Source organism: Bombina bombina, chromosome 7, assembly GCF_027579735.1.
Source record: "Bombina bombina isolate aBomBom1 chromosome 7, aBomBom1.pri, whole genome shotgun sequence".
Taxonomy (NCBI): Eukaryota; Metazoa; Chordata; class Amphibia; order Anura; family Bombinatoridae; genus Bombina; species Bombina bombina.
Genome location: NC_069505.1, coordinates 576,455,993 through 576,475,671, shown reverse-complemented (window position 1 = coordinate 576,475,671; position 19,679 = coordinate 576,455,993). Strand labels below are relative to the sequence as shown.

Here is a 19,679-nt window from a genome sequence, read left to right as displayed (position 1 = left end):
AAACCCAGTCATAGTCGGCAACCTCAAAGATTAAAGTTTATCAGATTTAAATTTCCCATCATAGCGTGATGATTCCCAGATGGCATACAAGTGTAATTTTAATAACACTATTATTTTGAAAAGCTTTCCCTATGTGCCACCCCTGTAAAAAGCCACTTGTGTCTTGATGTCCCACTTGGTCACATTATAGAGCTGATCCTGATGGGAATGTAGGAAAAGGTATCCCTAGTAAGTTGTCCATTTAGCATAATGACATGAGAAGAAATATAAGAAAAATAGGAGGAGCAAGGATGGCTCAAGATGTTGTTCTGCCAGGGTCTAAGAATCAAATGATGCCCCCAACTCTCTATCAACTACAGGCTGACGCAAACAATAATCAGCAGCCTCAAAGATTAAAGTTCATAAGATTGAAATTTCTCAAGGTAGCATGATGATACCCAACTGATGGACCCCATATTAGTCAGAATATTCTCTCCCTATGTGACACCCATGTCAAATGCCACCTGTGCATAATGGTTCAACTTGGTCCAATTGAAGAACTAATCCTGATGGGAAGGTAGGGAAAGGCATAATTAGCAAGCTGTCCATTTAGCGTAATGATATAAGAAGGAATGGGAACATATGGGGAAACAGGGCTTGCTCAAGACATTGGGGCCGATTTACTAATGTGCGGGCGGACATCGATAAATGACGACAGCATTTATCATTGCACAAGCATTTCTCGTGAACTGCTTGCACAATGCTGCCCCTGCACATTCACGGCCAATCGGACCTGAAGCAGAGTGGGTCGGAAGCAGCATCCGCTGCTTCATAAATCGACCCCATTGTGTCATCAGGGTCCAAGAATTAAATTACTTCCCCAACTCTCCATCAACTACAGACTAATCCCAGCTACAGAGAGCAGCCTGAAAGATTACAATTAATTGGATTGAAATTTCCAATGACAACATGATGATACTCAACTGATAGACCCCGTATTAGTGTAATTTAAGAAAAGATTATTAGCCAGAATATGCTCTTCTGGTGTGATACCCTTGTCAAATGCCACCTATGCCTCATGGTCCCACCTGGTCCCATTCCTAGTAGGAAGGTAGGGAAAGTCAATTAGCATAATGTCAAGAAGATATAAGAAAATATAGGAAGCAGCACTGACTCAAAATGTTTGTGCTGCCAGGGTCCAATAATGAATTGACTCCCCCCAACTCTCTGTCCACTACTAAACCCAACTATGATGAGCAGCCTCATAGATTAAAATGTAAATTTCCCATGAGAGCTTGATGGTACCCAACTGAGAACTTCATAAGTGTAATTTATCTTAAAAAACAAACACTATTAGCCATAATATACTCTATCTATGTGCCACCCCTGTCAAATGCCACCTGTGTCTTATGTTCTCACCTGGTCTTGTTGTAAAGCTGGCACTGATAGGGAAGGAGGGAAATACATTGCTAAATTGTTAAAATGTAAAATACAAAAAATAGAGGGTGCCACATAGTTCAGATCAGCAGGTAACCAAAATGAAGTAGGTACAGGTGAAAACCTACTCACGTGATATAAAGCACAATTGTGCAGTGCAGGCAGACCGGAACCAAAGAGTCGTCCGGCAGACTAATAGACACACTAGGATCTGAAGATATCCTCGTCCCACCAAGAGATAGTCCAGAGATATTCCTTATTAATACAGGCAATGTTGAGCCACGGTCAGTGGTGGAGATCAACTCTCATAAAAGCACAGTGGCAGAAGATTGCATCCAAAAGGAAAAAAGCAGCTAGAAAATGAGTAATAAAAATTTATTTTAAAAGGTTAAAACATTGGCAACGCGTTTCTCCATGTACACAGCACGGTTTCATCAGGCTATCCTGATGAATAGATAGCCTGATGAAACCGTGCTGTGTACACGGAGAAACGCGTTGCCAATGTTTTAACCTTTTAAAATAAATTTGCATTACTCATTTTCTTGCTGCTGCTTTTTTCCTTTTGGATGCAATCTTCTGCCACAGTGCTTTTATGAGAGTTGATCTCCACCACTGACCGTGGCTCAACATTTCCTGTATTAATAAGGAATATCTCTGAACTCCCTCTTGGTGGGACGAGGATATCTTCAGATCAAAGTGTGCCTAGGAGTCTGCCGGACGACTCTTTGGTTCCGGTCTGCCTGCACTGCACAATTGTGCTTTATATCACGTGAGTAGGTTTCCACCTGTACCTACTTCATTTTGGTTACCTGCTGATCTGAACTATGTGGCGCCTTCTATTTTTTGTATTTTAGACCTATCTATATTGTCGTGGCGTGACACATTAGAGGAGCTGCCTGTAGCCGTGGACTCTCCCTGGATAAGTCTTTTATCAGGATACTATTTTCTATTACTAATACTTCTGGGCTGTTGTTCTCTTATATATATCTATTGCTCTATTTAATTTGTTATGTCATCTGATGTTTATGTAACATATGTTATCCCTAATTGAAATGTAACATATTGATATATATTTTATACTCAATTTTTTGCTATATATTTACAATCGTTTCTTCTGACATTTCAGTTATTATATCTTAAAATTAGTACAGACTATATTCTAGACCTGTATAAAATTTGCTGTACACCGGTTTAAGGTATATTATACCAGTACCCATATATATATATTTATATATATTCCTCTACCTTATATATTTATTGCTCACTGTTGGCGCATCTTATAGATACCAGCTTGGTTAAATAAAATATCTCTATTTTTTGCATGTTGTGTATCTTGTTATATCTTTATTGTTAAAATGTAATTTAAGAGGCCTTAGAAAGGGAGATTCAGAAACATTAAACATATGCAGAACTGTGCGAACATGAAAGGGGGGCAAGAGACACCTAGAGGCAAGAGTGGTAATGAACATGGGCAAATAATGAAGAAGGAAAGAAAATGCATACATAAAATGTCATGAAACTTACAGGACACAGTGATGGCGCTGGAAGCTATGTCTGAGTATTGGATCACCACGTATAAGGAAGAACAAACTGCCCTAGAAGTTCAAGTGCAGTCTCTAGAGAGGAAAAAGGACAGAACATTTTTTCTGCGGAGTGAGGACAATGTGCAGGAGCAACTGGTGAGACATGGAATGGGGGGGGGCAACCAGATGAGCTGGAGGAAAGAAAACTGGGAAAATAGAGACAGTGGAATTAGATGTGATCAAGCGATGGACAAGTAAATGCCACAGAGAGTAAAGGGGAGCAGTGATGGAAATAGAAAGACAGAGAAAAATGGCTGAGACAAAAACTTAAAAATAGAAGATTTAGGAACTGAGACAATATGGAAGGAAGCGATGAAGCAAGGGGTTAAAGTGGAGCAATATAGCAAAAAAGGTAGAAAAAAAGGGGTGGAAAAGAGGGAACACATGGGGTACAATGATCTAAAGATCTCCTCTCTGGTGAAATTATCTAAGATGTCTCGATAGTACTGTGAGGTCCCTCAAAGAATTTTATAAAGGCAAATTTTAGCTTAAGAGTTATTTATCTCACTATGGAGGCTCTGAATGTGATAAACTAATTCTCAAAAACAGCCCCCAAAGATTTTGCCAGATATTAAAAAATAGAGGGTGAGAAAGAGAGAGAGGAGGAAGAAGAGAGACAATGAGAAAAAGCAGGAGATAGTCATAGGGCATGATGATAAAAGATTCTCCTGCTTGCAGAGAAATTGTAATGCAGACTTCACAGGGGCTAAACTTACTGAATGCTAAAAGAAAAAGTGCGGAACTCTCCAGCATTGACAGATATCTCAGAAGATTCTAGACAGGCAAATTTTGTCTAAGAGGTGTTCTCTGCATTTCTGTATGTGAAGGAGAGACAAGCTTAGTGCAATATAGCACTGCAAGAAATGAGAGATTTGTTACACTTACACTTTGTGCTTTATATTTTATATTAATTTATACTTCAGGTTGTGTCCTTTCAGTATTATTACATTTCAGGTTTTGCACTTTCTATTTTCTATTTTAATACATTTAGATTTAGATCCAACAGTGGTTTTACTTATTCTGATTATGTTTTGAAAGTAACAAATTAGGTCAGACTTTTCTGTGTATGTTTTACAAAGTACCTTGCGCTTTGTATTTTGTTTATTGTAAAATAAAACAGAGCTTCAGAAAGAAGAAGGGACAGGGCAGTTCCCTAGGTTGGACAAGGGAGGTTTCAGTGTGTGTCTGAATCTCTCTCTTGTGGAATGGTATAAGCATTTTGAATAAGTTGGTTTCACTGAATTATCTTGCAAGGTATATGCAGGTGAAGTTAACTCAAAATTCATAATACACTTATTTAACTGACAGAAAAGCAATATATACTAAAATACTGTAAAAAAAAAGAAGTTAGATTGTACTAAAAACATGTCAGTATTATTTGATTTGCTGCAGCCCTATGGGTTTTCCAGTTAACTTCTCTCTCCCCTGGGAAATTATATATCCCAGAAAGCCTCATTGGTTTTTTTATGGAAGGCATCTCTCATCTTTCTGGGACTTACAGATTCTGCATTTTTTAATTATAGAATTAAGTGAGTTCAACCCCTGTGAAATCGGCACTATTTTTACTCTTTAAACTAGGGAATATTTGCTTATCAGGTCCCTAGAAAGTAAAAAAGCTCTCTGGAAAACTGAAACTGTCCGTTTTTCAATTGGATTTAAATACAAAGTGCAATGTAATTTGTAAAAGATACACATAAATATACAAAGTACAGGGAGTGCAGAATTATTAGGCAAGTTGTATTTTTGAGGATTAATTTTATTATTGAACAACAACCATGTTCTCAATGAACCCAAAAAACTCATTAATATCAAAGCTGAATAGTTTTGGAAGTAGTTTTTAGTTTGTTTTTAGTTATAGCTATTTTAGGGGGATATCTGTGTGTGCAGGTGACTATTACTGTGCATAATTATTAGGCAACTTAACAAAAAACAAATATATACCCATTTCAATTATTTATTTTTACCAGTGAAACCAATATAACATCTCAACATTCACAAATATACATTTCTGACATTCAAAAACAAAACAAAAACAAATCAGTGACCAATATAGCCACCTTTCTTTGCAAGGACACTCAAAAGCCTGCCATCCATGGATTCTGTCAGTGTTTTGATCTGTTCACCATCAACATTGCGTGCAGCAGCAACCACAGCCTCCCAGACACTGTTCAGAGAGGTGTACTGTTTTCCCTCCTTGTAAATCTCACTCAATGGGGTTCAGATCAGGTGAACAAGGAGGCCATGTCATTAGATTTTCTTCTTTTATACCCTTTCTTGCCAGCCACGCTGTGGAGTACTTGGAGGCGTGTGATGGAGCATTGTCCTGCATGAAAATCATGTTTTTCTTGAAGGATGAAGACTTCTTCCTGTACCACTGCTTGAAGAAGGTGTCTTCCAGAAACTGGCAGTAGGACTGGGAGTTGAGCTTGACTCCATCCTCAACCCGAAAAGGCCCCACAAGCTCATCTTTGATGATACCAGCCCAAACCAGTACTCCACCTCCACCTTGCTGGCGTCTGAGTCGGACTGGAGCTCTCTGCGCTTTACCAATCCAGCCACGGGCCCATCCATCTGGCCCATCAAGACTCACTCTCATTTCATCAGTCCATAAAACCTTAGAAAAATCAGTCTTGAGATATTTCTTGGCCCAGTCTTGACGTTTCAGCTTGTGTGTCTTGTTCAGTGGTGGTCGTCTTTCAGCCTTTCTTACCTTGGCCATGTCTCTGAGTATTGCACACCTTGTGCTTTTGGGCACTCCAGTGATGTTGCAGCTCTGAAATATGGCCAAACTGGTGGCAAGTGGCATCTTGGCAGCTGCACGCTTGACTTTTCTCAGTTCATGGGCAGTTATTTTGCGCCTTGGTTTTTCCACACGCTTCTTGCGACCCTGTTGACTATTTTGAATGAAACGCTTGATTGTTCGATGATCACGCTTCAGAAGCTTTGCCATTTTAAGAGTGCTGCATCCCTCTGCAAGATATCTCACTATTTTTGACTTTTCTGAGCCTGTCAAGTCCTTCTTTTGACCCATTTTGCCAAAGGAAAGGAAGTTGCCTAATAATTATGCACACCTGATATAGGGTGTTGATGTCATTAGACCACACCCCTTCTCATTACAGAGATGCACATCACCTAATATGCTTAATTGGTAGTAGGCTTTCGAGCCTATACAGCTTGGAGTAAGACAACATGCATAAAGAGGATGATGTGGTCAAAATACAAATTTGCCTAATAATTCTGCACTCCCTGTATGAGTCTAATTTGTTACAGTTACACAGAAACTGCCAAAGCATAATCCGAAATGGTAAAATCCCAATCCTAAATACACTGATGTATGCAATAAAATACAAAATAGAAAGTGCTAAGTTAAAATGTAATCTGAAGTGTAAAGTAATATACAAACACTTGATAAATCGGCCCCATAGAGAGAGAAAGTGGAAGAGAAGGAGGGAGAGTGGGTGAGAAGAAAAAAGAGATAGAGAAAGAAAGAGAGGGAGGGGCAATATTTAAACTATCATAGTACAAGATAGCAAAAAGAGGAGAGATGAGATAGAATGAGGGTAATATGAATGAGAAAACAGGTTCAAAATAAGAATGGAGAAGAAAAAATGATGCGTGGAAAAGAAGAGAAAAAACATAATTTATGCTTACCTGATAAATTTATTTCTCTTGTAGTGTATCCAGTCCACGGATCATCCATTACTTGTGGGATATATTCCCTTCCCAACAGAAAGTTGCAAGAGGATCACCCACAGCAGAGCTGCTATATAGCTTCTCCCCTCACATGTCATATCCAGTCATTCGACTGAAACAAGACGAGAAAGGAGAAACCATAGGGTGCAGTGGTGACTGTAGTTTAATTAAAAATTTAGACCTGCCTTAAAAGGACAGGGCGGGCCGTGGACTGGATACACTACAAGAGAAATACATTTATCAGGTAAGCATAAATTATGTTTTCTCTTGTTAAGTGTATCCAGTCCACGGATCATCCATTACTTGTGGGATACCAATACCAAAGCTTAAGTACACGGATGATGGGAGGGACAAGGCAGGAACTTAAACGGAAGGAACCACTGCCTGTAGAACCTTTCTCCCAAAAACAGCCTGCGAAGAAGCAAAAGTGTCAAATTTGTAAAATTTTGAAAAAGTGTGAAGCGAAGACCAAGTCGCAGCCTTGCAAATCTGTTCAACAGAGGCCTCATTTTTAAAGGCCCAGGTGGAAGCCACAGATCTAGTAGAATGAGCTGTAATCCTTTCAGGGGGCTGCTGTCCAGCAGTCTCATAGGCTAAGCGTATTATGCTTCGAAGCCAAAAGGAGAGAGAGGTTGCCGAAGCTTTTTGACCTCTCCTCTGTCCAGAGTAAACGACAAACAGGGCAGATGTTTGACGAAAATCTTTAGTTGCCTGTAAGTAGAACTTCAAGGCACGGACTACGTCCAGATTATGTAAAAGACGTTCCTTCTTTGAAGAAGGATTAGGGCACAATGACGGGACAACAATCTCTTGATTGATATTCCTGTTAGAAACCACCTTAGGTAAAAACCCAGGTTTAGCACGCAGAACTACCTTGTCTGAATGGAAAATCAGATAAGGAGAATGACAATGTAAGGCAGATAACTCTGAGACTCTTCGAGCCGAGGAAATAGCCATCAAAAACAGAACTTTCCAAGATAAAAGTTTAATATCAATGGAATAAAGGGGTTCAAACGGAACTCCTTGAAGAACTTTAAGAACCAAGTTTAAGCTCCACGGAGGAGCAACAGTTTTAAACACAGGCTTAATCCTAGCCAAAGCCTGACAAAAAGCCTGGACGTCTGGAACCTCTGCCAGACGCTTGTGCAAAAGAATAGACAGAGCAGAGATCTGTCCTTTTAACGAACTAGCTGATAAGCCTTTTTCCAAACCCTCTTGGAGAAAGGACAATATCCTAGGAATCCTAACCTTACTCCATGAGTAACTCTTGGATTCGCACCAATAAAGGTATTTACGCCATATCTTATGGTAGATTTTCCTGGTAACAGGCTTTCGTGCCTGTATTAAGGTATCAATAACTGACTCGGAGAAGCCACGCTTTGATAGAATCAAGCGTTCAATCTCCATGCAGTCAGTCTCAGAGAAATTAGATTTGGATGATTGAAAGGACCTTGTATTAGAAGGTCTTGCCTCAGAGGTAGAGTCCATGGTGGACAGGATGACATGTCCACTAGGTCTGCATACCAGGTCCTGCGTGGCCACGCAGGCGCTATCAGAATCACTGATGCTCTCTCCTGTTTGATCTTGGCAATCAGTCGAGGGAGCAGAGGAAACGGTGGAAACACATAAGCCAGGTTGAAGAACCAAGGAGCTGCTAGAGCATCTATCAGCGTCGCTCCCGGGTCCCTGGACCTGGATCCGTAACGAGGAAGCTTGGCGTTCTGGTGAGACGCCATGAGATCCAGTTCTGGTTTGCCCCAACGATGGACCAGTTGAGCAAACACCTCCGGATGGAGTTCCCACTCCCCCGGATGAAAAGTCTGATGACTTAGAAAATCTGCCTCCCAGTTCTCCACGCCTGGGATGTGGATTGCTGACAAGTGGCAAGAGTGAGACTCTGCCCAGCGAATTATCTTTGAGAATTCTAACATCGCTAGGGAACTCCTGGTTCCCCCTTGATGGTTGATGTAAGCCACAGTCGTGATATTGTCCGACTGAAATCTGATGAACCTCAGTGTTGCTAACTGAGGCCAAGCTAGAAGAGCATTGAATATTGCTCTTAACTCCAGAATATTTATTGGGAGGAGTTTCTCCTCCTGAGTCCACGATCCCTGAGCCTTCAGGGAATTCCAGACTGCGCCCCAGCCTAGAAGGCTGGCATCTGTTGTTACAATCGTACAATCTGGCCTGCGAAAGGTCATACCCTTGGACAGATGGACCCGAGATAGCCACCAGAGAAGAGAATCTCTGGTCTCTTGATCCAGATTTAGTAGAGGGGACAAATCTGAGTAATCCCCATTCCACTGACCTAGCATGCACAATTGCAGCGGTCTGAGATGCAGGCGCGCAAATGGCACTATGTCCATTGCCGCTACCATTAAGCCGATTACTTCCATGCACTGAGCCACTGACGGGCGTGGAATGGAATGAAGGACACGGCAAGCATTTAAAAGTTTTGATAACCTGGCCTCCGTCAGGTAAATTTTCATTTCTACAGAATCTATCAGAGTCCCTAGGAAGGAGACTCTTGTGAGTGGTGATAGAGAACTCTTTTCCACGTTCACCTTCCACCCATGCGACCTCAGAAATGCCAGAACTATCTCTGTATGAGACTTGGCAATTTGAAAGCTTGACGCCTGTATCAGGATGTCGTCTAGATACGGAGCCACCGCTATGCCTCGCGGTCTTAGAACCGCCAGAAGTGAGCCCAGAACCTTTGTAAAGATTCTCGGGGCCATAGCCAACCCGAAGGGGAGAGCTACAAATTGGTAATGCCTGTCTAGAAAGGCAAATCTTAGTAACCGATGATGATCTTTGTGAATCGGTATGTGAAGGTAGGCATCCTTTAAGTCCACTATGGTCATGCACTGACCCTCTTGGATCATGGGTAGGATGGTCCGAATAGTTTCCATTTTGAATGATGGAACTCTTAGGAATTTGTTTAAGATCTTTAGGTCCAAAATTGGTCTGAAGGTACCCTCTTTCTTGGGAACCACGAACAGATTTGAATAAAATCCCTGTCCTTGTTCCGTCCGCGGAACTGGGTGGATCACCCCCATTACTAGGAGGTCTTGTACACAGCGTAGGAATGCCTCTTTCTTTATCTGGTTTTCTGATAACCTTAAAGATGAAATCTCCCTTGAGGAGGAGAAGCCTTGAAGTCCAGAAGATATCCCTGAGATATGATCTCCAACGCCCAGGGATCCTGGACATCTCTTGCCCACGCCTGGGCGAAGAGAGAAAGTCTGCCCCCCACTAGATCCGTTTCCGGATAGGGGGCCGTTCCTTCATGCTGTCTTGGGGGCAGTAGCAGGTTTTCTGGCCTGCTTGCCCTTGTTCCAGGACTGGTTAGGTTTCCAGGCCTGTCTGAAATGAGCAACAGTTCCTCCCTGTTTTGGAGTGGAGGAAGTTGATGCTGCTCCTGCCTTGAAATTTCGAAAGGCACGAAAATTAGACTGTTTGGCCTTTGATTTGGCCCTGTCCTGAGGAAGGGTATGCCCCTTACCTCCAGTAATGTCAGCAATAATTTCCTTCAAGCCGGGCCCGAATAAGGTCTGCCCCTTGAAAGGGATATTAAGTAATTTAGATTTAGAAGTCACGTCAGCTGACCAGGATTTAAGCCATAGCGCCCTCCGCGCCTGGATGGCGAATCCGGAGTTCTTAGCCGTTAGTTTAGTCAAATGTACAATGGCATCAGAAACAAATGAGTTAGCTAGCTTAAGTGATTTAAGCTTGTCCATAATTTCATCCAATGGAGCTGTGTGAATGGCCTCTTCCAGAGACTCAAACCAGAATGCCGCAGCAGCAGTGACAGGCGCAATGCATGCAAGGGGCTGCAGGATAAAACCTTGTTGAAAAAACATTTTCTTAAGGTAACCTTCTAATTTTTTATCCATTGGATCCGAAAAAGCACAACTATCCTCAACCGGGATAGTGGTACGCTTTGCTAAAGTAGAAACTGCTCCCTCCACCTTAGGGACCGTCTGCCATAAGTCCCGTGTAGTGGCGTCTATTGGAAACATTTTTCTAAATATAGGAGGCGGGGAAAAGGGCACACCGGGTCTATCCCACTCCTTGCTAATAATTTCTGTAAGCCTTTTAGGTATAGGGAAAACATCAGTACACACCGGTACCGCATAGTATCTATCCAGCCTACACAATTTCTCTGGAATTGCAACTGTGTTACAGTCGTTCAGAGCAGCTAAAACCTCCCCAAGCAATACATGGAGGTTCTCAAGCTTAAATTTAAAATTAGAGATCTCTGAATCAGGTTTCCCCGGATCAGATCCGTCACCCACAGAATGAAGCTCTCCATCCTCATGTTCTGCAAACTGTGACGCAGTATCAGACATGGCTCTTACAGCACCAGCGCGCTCTGCATCTCTCCTAATCCCAGAGCTATCACGCTTGCCTCTCAATTCTGGCAATCTAGATAATACTTCTGACAGGGTATTATTCATGATTGTAGCCATGTCCTGTAAAGTAATTGCTATGGGCGTCTCTGATGTACTTGGCGCCATAATAGCATGCGCCCCCTGAGCGGGAGGCGAAGGTACTGACACGTGAGGAGAGTTAGTCGGCATAACTTCCCCCTCGTCGTCTGGTGATAATTCTTTTATAGATAAAGACTGACCTTTATTATTTAAAGTGAAATCAATACATTTAGTACACATATTCCTATGGGGCTCCACACTGGCTTTCAAACATAATGAACAAGTAGATTCATCTATGTCAGACATGTTTAAACAGACTAGCAATAAGACTGGCAAGCTTGAAAAACACTTCACAATAAGTTTACAAGCAATATAAAAAACGCTACTGCGCCTTTAAGAAGCACAAAACCTGTCTCAAGTTGAAATAACAATGAACCAAAGCAGTTATACCAACCAAATTTTCACAGTAAATGTAGTAAGTCAGCAGAGCATTGCACCCACTTGCAAATGGATGATTAACCCCTTAATACCCAAAACGGATAAACAATAGAGAAAAACGTTTTTTAAAACAGTCAAACACACTGTCACAGCTCTGCTGTGACTGATTACCTCCCTCAATATGACTTTTGAAGCCTTTTGAGCCCTCTAGAGAAGTCCTGGATAATGCAGGAAGAAGCAGGAAGTCTGAGTCTGAATTTTTACTGCGCAAAAAAGCGTCAAATAGGCCCCTCCCACTCATATTACAACAGTGGGAAGCCTCAGTTAACTGTTTCTATGCAGAAATTAAGCCAGCCATGTGGAAAAATTATGCCCCAATAAGTTTTATCACCAAATGTACGTTAAAAAACGATTAAACATGCCAGCAAACGTTTTAAAACACATTTTTTGAAGAGTATATATCTCTATTAATAAGCCTGATACCAGTCGCTTTCACTGCATTTAAGGCTTTACTTACATTACTTCAGTATCAGCAGCATTTTCTTAGTCAATTCCATTCCTTAGAAAAATATTTTACTGCACATACCTTAGTTGCAGGAAAACCTGCACGCCATTCCCTCTCTGAAGTTACCTCACTCCTCAGAATGTGTGAGAACAGCAAGTGGATCTTAGTTACTTCTGCTAAGATCATAGAAAACGCAGGCAGATTCTTCTTCCAAATACTGCCTGAGAAAAAACAGCACACTCCGGTGCCATTTAAAAATAACAAACTTTTGATTGAAGAAATAAACTAAGTATAAAACACCACAGTCCTCTCACGACCTCCATCTATGTTGAGGGTTGCAAGAGAATGACTGGATATGACATGTGAGGGGAGGAGCTATATAGCAGCTCTGCTGTGGGTGATCCTCTTGCAACTTCCTGTTGGGAAGGGAATATATCCCACAAGTAATGGATGATCCGTGGACTGGATACACTTAACAAGAGAAATATGCAGAGGGGAGAAATAAGTATAATCATGAGAATAAGGAAAGAGAGAGCAAAGATGGAGAAAGGAAGTAAAAAATAAATTAGAAATCTATTGATCGACAGAAGAAACCCAGGAGATATAGAGGGAGAGAGAGAAAAAGAGAGAGATAAATGATAGAGGCTGAAAGCTAGAAGGAACTGGATGTAGAGTTGACTAACATGTTTGTTTTTTACAGTCGTTGGGAACAAAATTTAATATAAAGGTGTCTGGAAAAGGAAAAGCAACCCTGACAGTGAGTATTTAAGATTCAACTAATCACATTACAGTTTGCCTCTTCAGTTTCCCAGAATCCATTGAGTTAATGCCTTATACAACATCCACAGATAAACCAACGCATTTTGCTACGTACATTCTCAGAATCCTAATAATTACACACCAACCTCATCCTCCATTGAGCTGGCACAACTACAAATTATTATCCTTTATTAAATTAGCATCTATAAATTATTATCCTCCACTAACACAGCAACATAAATAAGTCAACATCCATAGAGTTGATACAACCACCCATCATCATCCTCTGCTAAGACAACACACAGCCCTAATGTCACCCTCCCCTCATTTGATACAACTTTGCCCTCTTTTATTCATAAGTGGTCGAATCTGTGCATGCCCAACCCCTTTCTCTTTTGATTAAAGAGCTTGTATGTTGCTCCCAAACCTTTTTATACCTTTCATATAATTATATATTTTCTTGTTTACTTTTATTTGATCATTAACACAATTAAGTAATTTGAGTGTCCTCTATTTTCAGGTTCTAAAACAATATAATGTTATGCAGACTGAGAACTCAACTTGTAATGATCTTGGACTTGAGGTGAAAGTGAGTGGAGATGACACTGCAAGTAAGTTATCTTATCAAACTGCCTTTCTGTCAACTATCTCTCCACTTTACATTCTTTAAATTCTTTATTTTCTACTAACATAATTTTATTACGTACCTACCTCTATTTTTTGTCTTAAAGGGACAGTATTATTATTATTATCGTTTATTTGTATGGCGTCACAACATTCTGTAGCACTAGGTACAGAGATAGGTCTATGCAATGACAAAGATTTCTGATAAGATACAAAAAACATAACAGACAACAATACGAGCACAGAAGGAAGAGGGTCTTTCTCTGAAGAGCTTATAGTCTACAGGTTCAGGGTGCAGTGACAGAAGGTTTGAGGCAGCTTGTCATGTGGATTGTAGTTGCAGCAGTCAGTCAAGGCAGTTTAAGATTTATTTTGGGTATGATGAAACACAGAGAGTGTCTGAAGCTGTACAAGGTCTGTTGGTGCGGGGTAGAGAGTTCCAAAAGACAAGAGCAGCTTATGAGAAGTCTTGATGGTGATAGAGGGATGTAGAGATATTAGGATTGGAGAGACGTAAGTCAGAGGTTGATCAAAGTGAACGGGTTGGGGAATATTTAGATATGAGAGCGGATCTAGTTCTTTGTATAATGTTTGAAAATAATCTGTCCATATGTCACCATCTTGGAATGGAATATGCCCAGTGGCTTTTGAGGTGAATTTTTTCCACAAGCTCCAAAAGGAATTATTATCTGTTGATTCTTGAATTTGGGAGAGTGTTTTATTTAGGTGGTTTATTTTCTTGCGTTTAAGGATAGTTTTAGTTTACGGTTATATGTGCACCTCAGATCCTCTCGCAGCGGTTCTCTGCGTTTAAGGTTTGATCATTTTCTCACCTCAAGTCTTAAGGCTGCGCATTCTTTATCAAACCAATCATTTTTAATGTTATTTTTCCTGTGTCTTTTGTCTCACAGTTTAAGAGATTTGTTTTCCGCTCTATGGAGAATAGTTGTTAAATCAATTGTTGCTTTATTTGTGTCATATGGAGTATAACTGTAGCTTCTATTAATGAAAGCATTAATTTGATTAATTATCTCCTCAGTTTCCAAGCTGTTCATAAAGATTTCCTTACTTTGTTGGGACCACAGGTAATTAGGGGGCATTCTGTACAGATGTTTCCTGGCTTTCCATGTTGGGATTTTCTTTGAACTATTGATGTGTATGACAGTTTGGTTATGGTCTGATAGGTAGGACTGGGGTCTTACGATCAGCGAACTGATCTTTCTGATGTCCAGGTCAGTTATCACATAGTCAATGACACTTTTACCACTTGATGAGTTAAATGTAAAACTTCCCAGCCTGTCTCCAGTTACCCTTCCATTTACAATGCACAGACCTAGGCCTCTAGTTATCAAGGTCTGGCGGACCTGATCCGACACTGCGGATCAGGTCCGCCAGACCTCACTGAATATGGCGAGCAAGAGCTGCTGGTGCAACGCCGCCCCCTGCAGACTCAGGGGGTGTCAATCAACCCGATCGTACTCGATCGGGTTGATTTCCTGCAATGTGTGTCCGCCTGCTCAGAGCAGGCGGACAGGGTTATGGAGCAGCGGTCTTTGTGACCGCTGCTTCATAACTGCTGTTTCTGGCGAGTCTGATGACTCGCCAGAAACAGCGGCCATCAAGCTCCATACGGAGCTTGATACATATGCCCCCTAATCTTTTACAAACATCAAGGAGTTTTTTCCCATGTGTGTTTATTATTTTATCATAGCTGTTTCTCTGAGTGTCCATCAGGGTGTCAACATTCATCTAAATATATGTTTATTTCCTTGGCTGGGGGTACAGTCCCTTGCATTGCTTGTGTGAGCATTCATGTCTCTGAGTAGCATAATTTGTCCTTTTGTTTGAAAGTTTGAGATCTCCCCCTGCAGTGTATTGAAGTATTCTGGGTCATAATATGGTAATTCCCGTGGTGGAATGTATATGGCACAGAGGTAGAGATTGTGAGATGTCTGTACAAGGTTCTTTGATATTTGTATCCACAGATGTGTTGCACCTCTCTTTACAGGGGTGATAAATGGTTTGAGACTCTCTTTGTACCACACTAATAACCCGCCTGAGAGTCTCCATTTTTTCTTATCTTTTGTTGTTGCAGGAATTATTAACTCTTTATAGTCCATAGGGCAAGATGATGCTGTGCTTCTATCTTGCCATGTCTCCTGTAACAAGATAATATCATGATTTCTTATATTTTGTTGAAAATCAGGATCCCTGATTTTGTCTCCAGAGGTGGAGGAAGTGAGCCCTTGTATGTTCCAGCTGCTAATTGTGAGACTGTTCATCTTGTGTCCAGTCTATAGTGTGCTAATTAAGCTTTCAGGCTGTGAGAATTAAGGTTTGTTTGTTGTTTGTTTTCCCTCTTACAGTTCATTTGTGATATCCTGGTTTGTTTCTAAAGCTTTTCATATAGTGCATGGATTAGTTCTCGAATTTCCCTAAGTTCTGAGTCTGCCTGCGTATTTTGCCTTTTATTTCTTTGGAAGTCTCTGTAGTGGGCACTGTATTGGCTGTTGTTAGGGGCCTGTAGGTTCTCCCTGTACCGTCCATTTGAGGGTATCAAGGATCTTTTACTATTATTATGTATGTGAGTACCCACTTCAATGCGTAGTTATTCTATCCCTGTTATTATCAGGGAGGTGTCTCTCTAAATGTGAAGTGAGTATGTTGCGTTCCAGTGTTGTATCTTTTAGATTTTTGGCAAACATATGTACCCCCCGTTTTTTCAGATGTACTTGATCATATAGGTGTGTACAGTTAATGTTGTGGTGTTGGGCCACCATTATGTTTGGGGTTTGAGCAAAAGCCTTTAGCTACATATTGATATTTTGGACAATATTACTGTGCATGTCACTCCTTGGTAATAGGCTAGAAAGTATGATTTTTGTTAGTGGAAATTTATTTCTTGTGATAGTTATCAGGTCTTCCATTGCATTAATATATTTCTCTGAATCTTGTAGTTCATTTGAGCCAGTGTGGATGATTATATATTTTGGGTTATTCATTTGTACTGGAGAACTCTCTTACCAGGGAAGAGGCGCTTTCCATCTAGGTATTTACCATATGAGTCCATTAAGATGAGAACATCTGTTTGAGGGGTTTGCCTTTTGTGCTCTTCTGGTTTATTTTTTGTAAGATTCTGTAGTGGTTTCTCAGGGATTTCCTTAGTGGCCCCCAGTACACTGGCCAGCTGCTCTGCTTGGTTTTCTGCTCTGACCTGGGCTGTAGTCTGCTGTTGCTTGGCAGGGGGCTGTGTCTGGTCTTTGGGTGGTTTCTCTTGAGCAGACTGGGTCCCTGCTTGTGGTTCTTTCTGCCTTGTTTCTCCCAAGGTCACTGTCGCTGGGTTATGTACTATTTTGTTCTTTTGAAAGTTTGTTGTTGGTCTATGTGGAGCTATATATTGGTTGCTTGGGTGATTTTCCTGATGGCGTTTCAGTTCTTCCTTGGATTTCTTGAGATCACATTTTAATCTTTCATTGTCAATAATTGTGATCTGATTTCCTGAATTTCCTGTTTGTGCTCCTGCTTGATGGTCATGAGCTCTTGCCTTACCCATTCTAAGTGATCTTTTTGTGCAAGGTCCTTTTTTTGTTGATTCACGGAACTCTGCAAAGTCTCTTTCTAGTGAGTCCAAACAGTCCCTTAGAGCTTTGTCAGTTATGGGTGATTGTTTCACTGCTTTATTCTGTTTCTCCATCTGTGGTACCCCTGAATTTTCTGTTGATACAATATCTGATGAGGTTTTATTTAGTTCTTCTTCCCTAATAGCGAGTTCTCTATTCACCAAGATTTTCTGTTTCAGTGTTTTAAACTGTGTCTCAAATAAATCCAGGCAGGATTCACTTCCTTGTATCATTACTGTGCCATTATTATATATATTTATTGTATAAAGCGTATTTTCACAGTCTTCTCCATCATGTACAATTATCTGTCTTCCATTCCCATTTCCCTTTTTTTTTAATGTTAATAAAGTTTTCCCGTAAGGTTTGGTGCCAGGCATCTTTTTGCTCTGTATGAAATAATAAGTTGGTTTTGTGTTTTTTTTGGTCTCTATAAGAATAATCAGCGATAAGTAGTTCAGGGTTGTTGATAAGGATGTTTTCTTTAAATCCTTTTTGGGCTGCTCCAGTTTTGAGGTCCTCTGGGTATATAATTTCGTAGAATTCCTGGCCACTTGGTACAAGGTAATCCAGGGTCTTGCTGTTCCCGGGGTTCATTTTCTGTGCAGTATTATTGCTTAGATATGCAAAATATATATTTGTTTAATCCAAAGTAAAAGTGATATAAACCAGCTATAAAATCCAAACATATTGTATTCCGGTAACCTTTAGATCTTGTTAGTATTTAATTTGCATTCTAAGCAGTAGAAGACTCGTTTCCATGCATTAAAAGGATGTGATGCTTCTCGTGTCCCAGGGTATAAAGGTGGTAGTAGTATTAAGTTGAGACTTTTACTTTCTCTATGAGTAAATTCCAGGTTTTCCAAGTAGAAGTAGAATTGTATTGTATTATATCCAGTAAAAATTCAGAAAGTTACCTTAATTCTCACAGCCTGTAGCTTAGACGTTCAGCAGCATCTTGTTTTCATCGTCAAATGTATAATCCTGTATTATCTCCAAAAAGATTGTATTCCAAAGTCTCTCTGTGCTCTAGTATACTAGTTACCTCTGCAGAGGATATCTCTCTCACCTGTGTGACTGATCTTTCTCCTGTGTTGCTCTCTCTCTCTCTCTCTCTCTCTCTCTCTCTACCTTGTCTCTATCTGTACAACCTCTGTCTCTCCCTCTCTCTCTCTACCTTGACTCTATCTGTACAACCTCTGTCTCTCCCTCTCTCTCTCTTCCTTGCCTCTATCTATACAACCTCTGTCTCTCCCTCTCGCTCTCTCTCTACCTTGTCTCTATCTGTACAACCTCTGTCTCTCCCTCTCTCTCTCTACCTTGTCTCTATCTGTACAACCTCTGTCTCTCCCTCTCTCTCTCTACCTTGTCTCTATCTGTACAACCTCTGTCTCTCCCTCTCTCTCTCTACCTTGTCTTACAGTCTCTATCTGTACAACCTCTGTCCCTCCTTCTCTCTCTCTCTCTACCTTGTCCCTATCTGTACAACCTCTGTCTCTCCCTCTCTCTCTCTCTACCTTGTCTCTATCTGTACAACCTCTGTCCCTCCTTCTCTCTCTCTCTCTCTCTACCTTGTCTCTATCTGTACAACCTCTGTCCCTCCTTCTCTCTCTCTCTCTACCTTGTCTCTATCTGTACAACCTCTGTCTCTCCCTCTCTCTCTCTACCTTGTCTTACAGTCTCTATCTGTACAACCTCTGTCCCTCCTTCTCTCTCTCTCTCTACCTTGTCCCTATCTGTACAACCTCTGTCTCTCCCTCTCTCTCTCTCTACCTTGTCTCTATCTGTACAACCTCTGTCCCTCCTTCTCTCTCTCTCTCTCTCTCTCTCTCTCTCTACCTTGTCTCTATCTGTACAACCTCTGTCCCTCCTTCTCTCTCTCTCTCTACCTTGTCTCTATCTGTACAACCTCTGTCTCTCCCTCTCGCTCTCTCTCTCTACCTTGTCTCTATCTTTACAACCTCTGTCTCTCCCTCTCTCTCTCTACCTTGTCTCTATCTGTACAACCTCTGTCTCTCCCTCTCGCTCTCTCTCTACCTTGTCTCTATCTGTACAACCTCTGTCTCTCCCTCTCTCTCTCTACCTTGTCTCTATCTGTACAACCTCTGTCTCTCCCTCTCTCTCTCTACCTTGTCTTACAGTCTCTATCTGTACAACCTCTGTCCCTCCTTCTCTCTCTCTCTCTACCTTGTCCCTATCTGTACAACCTCTGTCTCTCCCCCTCTCTCTCTCTACCTTGTCTCTATCTGTACAACCTCTGTCCCTCCTTCTCTCTCTCTCTCTCTCTCTCTCTCTACCTTGTCTCTATCTGTACAACCTCTGTCCCTCCTTCTCTCTCTCTCTCTACCTTGTCTCTATCTGTACAACCTCTGTCTCTCCCTCTCGCTCTCTCTCTCTACCTTGTCTCTATCTTTACAACCTCTGTCTCTCCCTCTCTCTCTCTACCTTGTCTCTATCTGTACAACCTCTGTCTCTCCCTCTCTCTCTCTACCCTGTCTCTATCTGTACAACCTCTGTCTCTCCCTCTCTACCTTGTCTCTATCTGTACAACCTCTCTCTCTCTCTCTACCTTGTCTCTATCTGTACAACCTCTGTCTCTCTTCTTCTCTCA

At 41.2% G+C, this 19,679-nt stretch overlaps 1 protein-coding gene across 1 annotated transcript in view; it reads left to right on the top strand.

The window, feature by feature from the left end:
* The window catches only part of LOC128667103 (complement C4-like), a 236,879-nt gene that overhangs the window by 167,618 nt on the left and 49,582 nt on the right, over positions 1 to 19,679 (top strand). Inside the window, 3 exon segments of the mRNA XM_053721997.1 lie at positions 2,943 to 3,095; positions 12,769 to 12,825; positions 13,348 to 13,438. Of these exon segments, the coding sequence (XP_053577972.1) occupies positions 2,943 to 3,095; positions 12,769 to 12,825; positions 13,348 to 13,438 (301 nt within the window).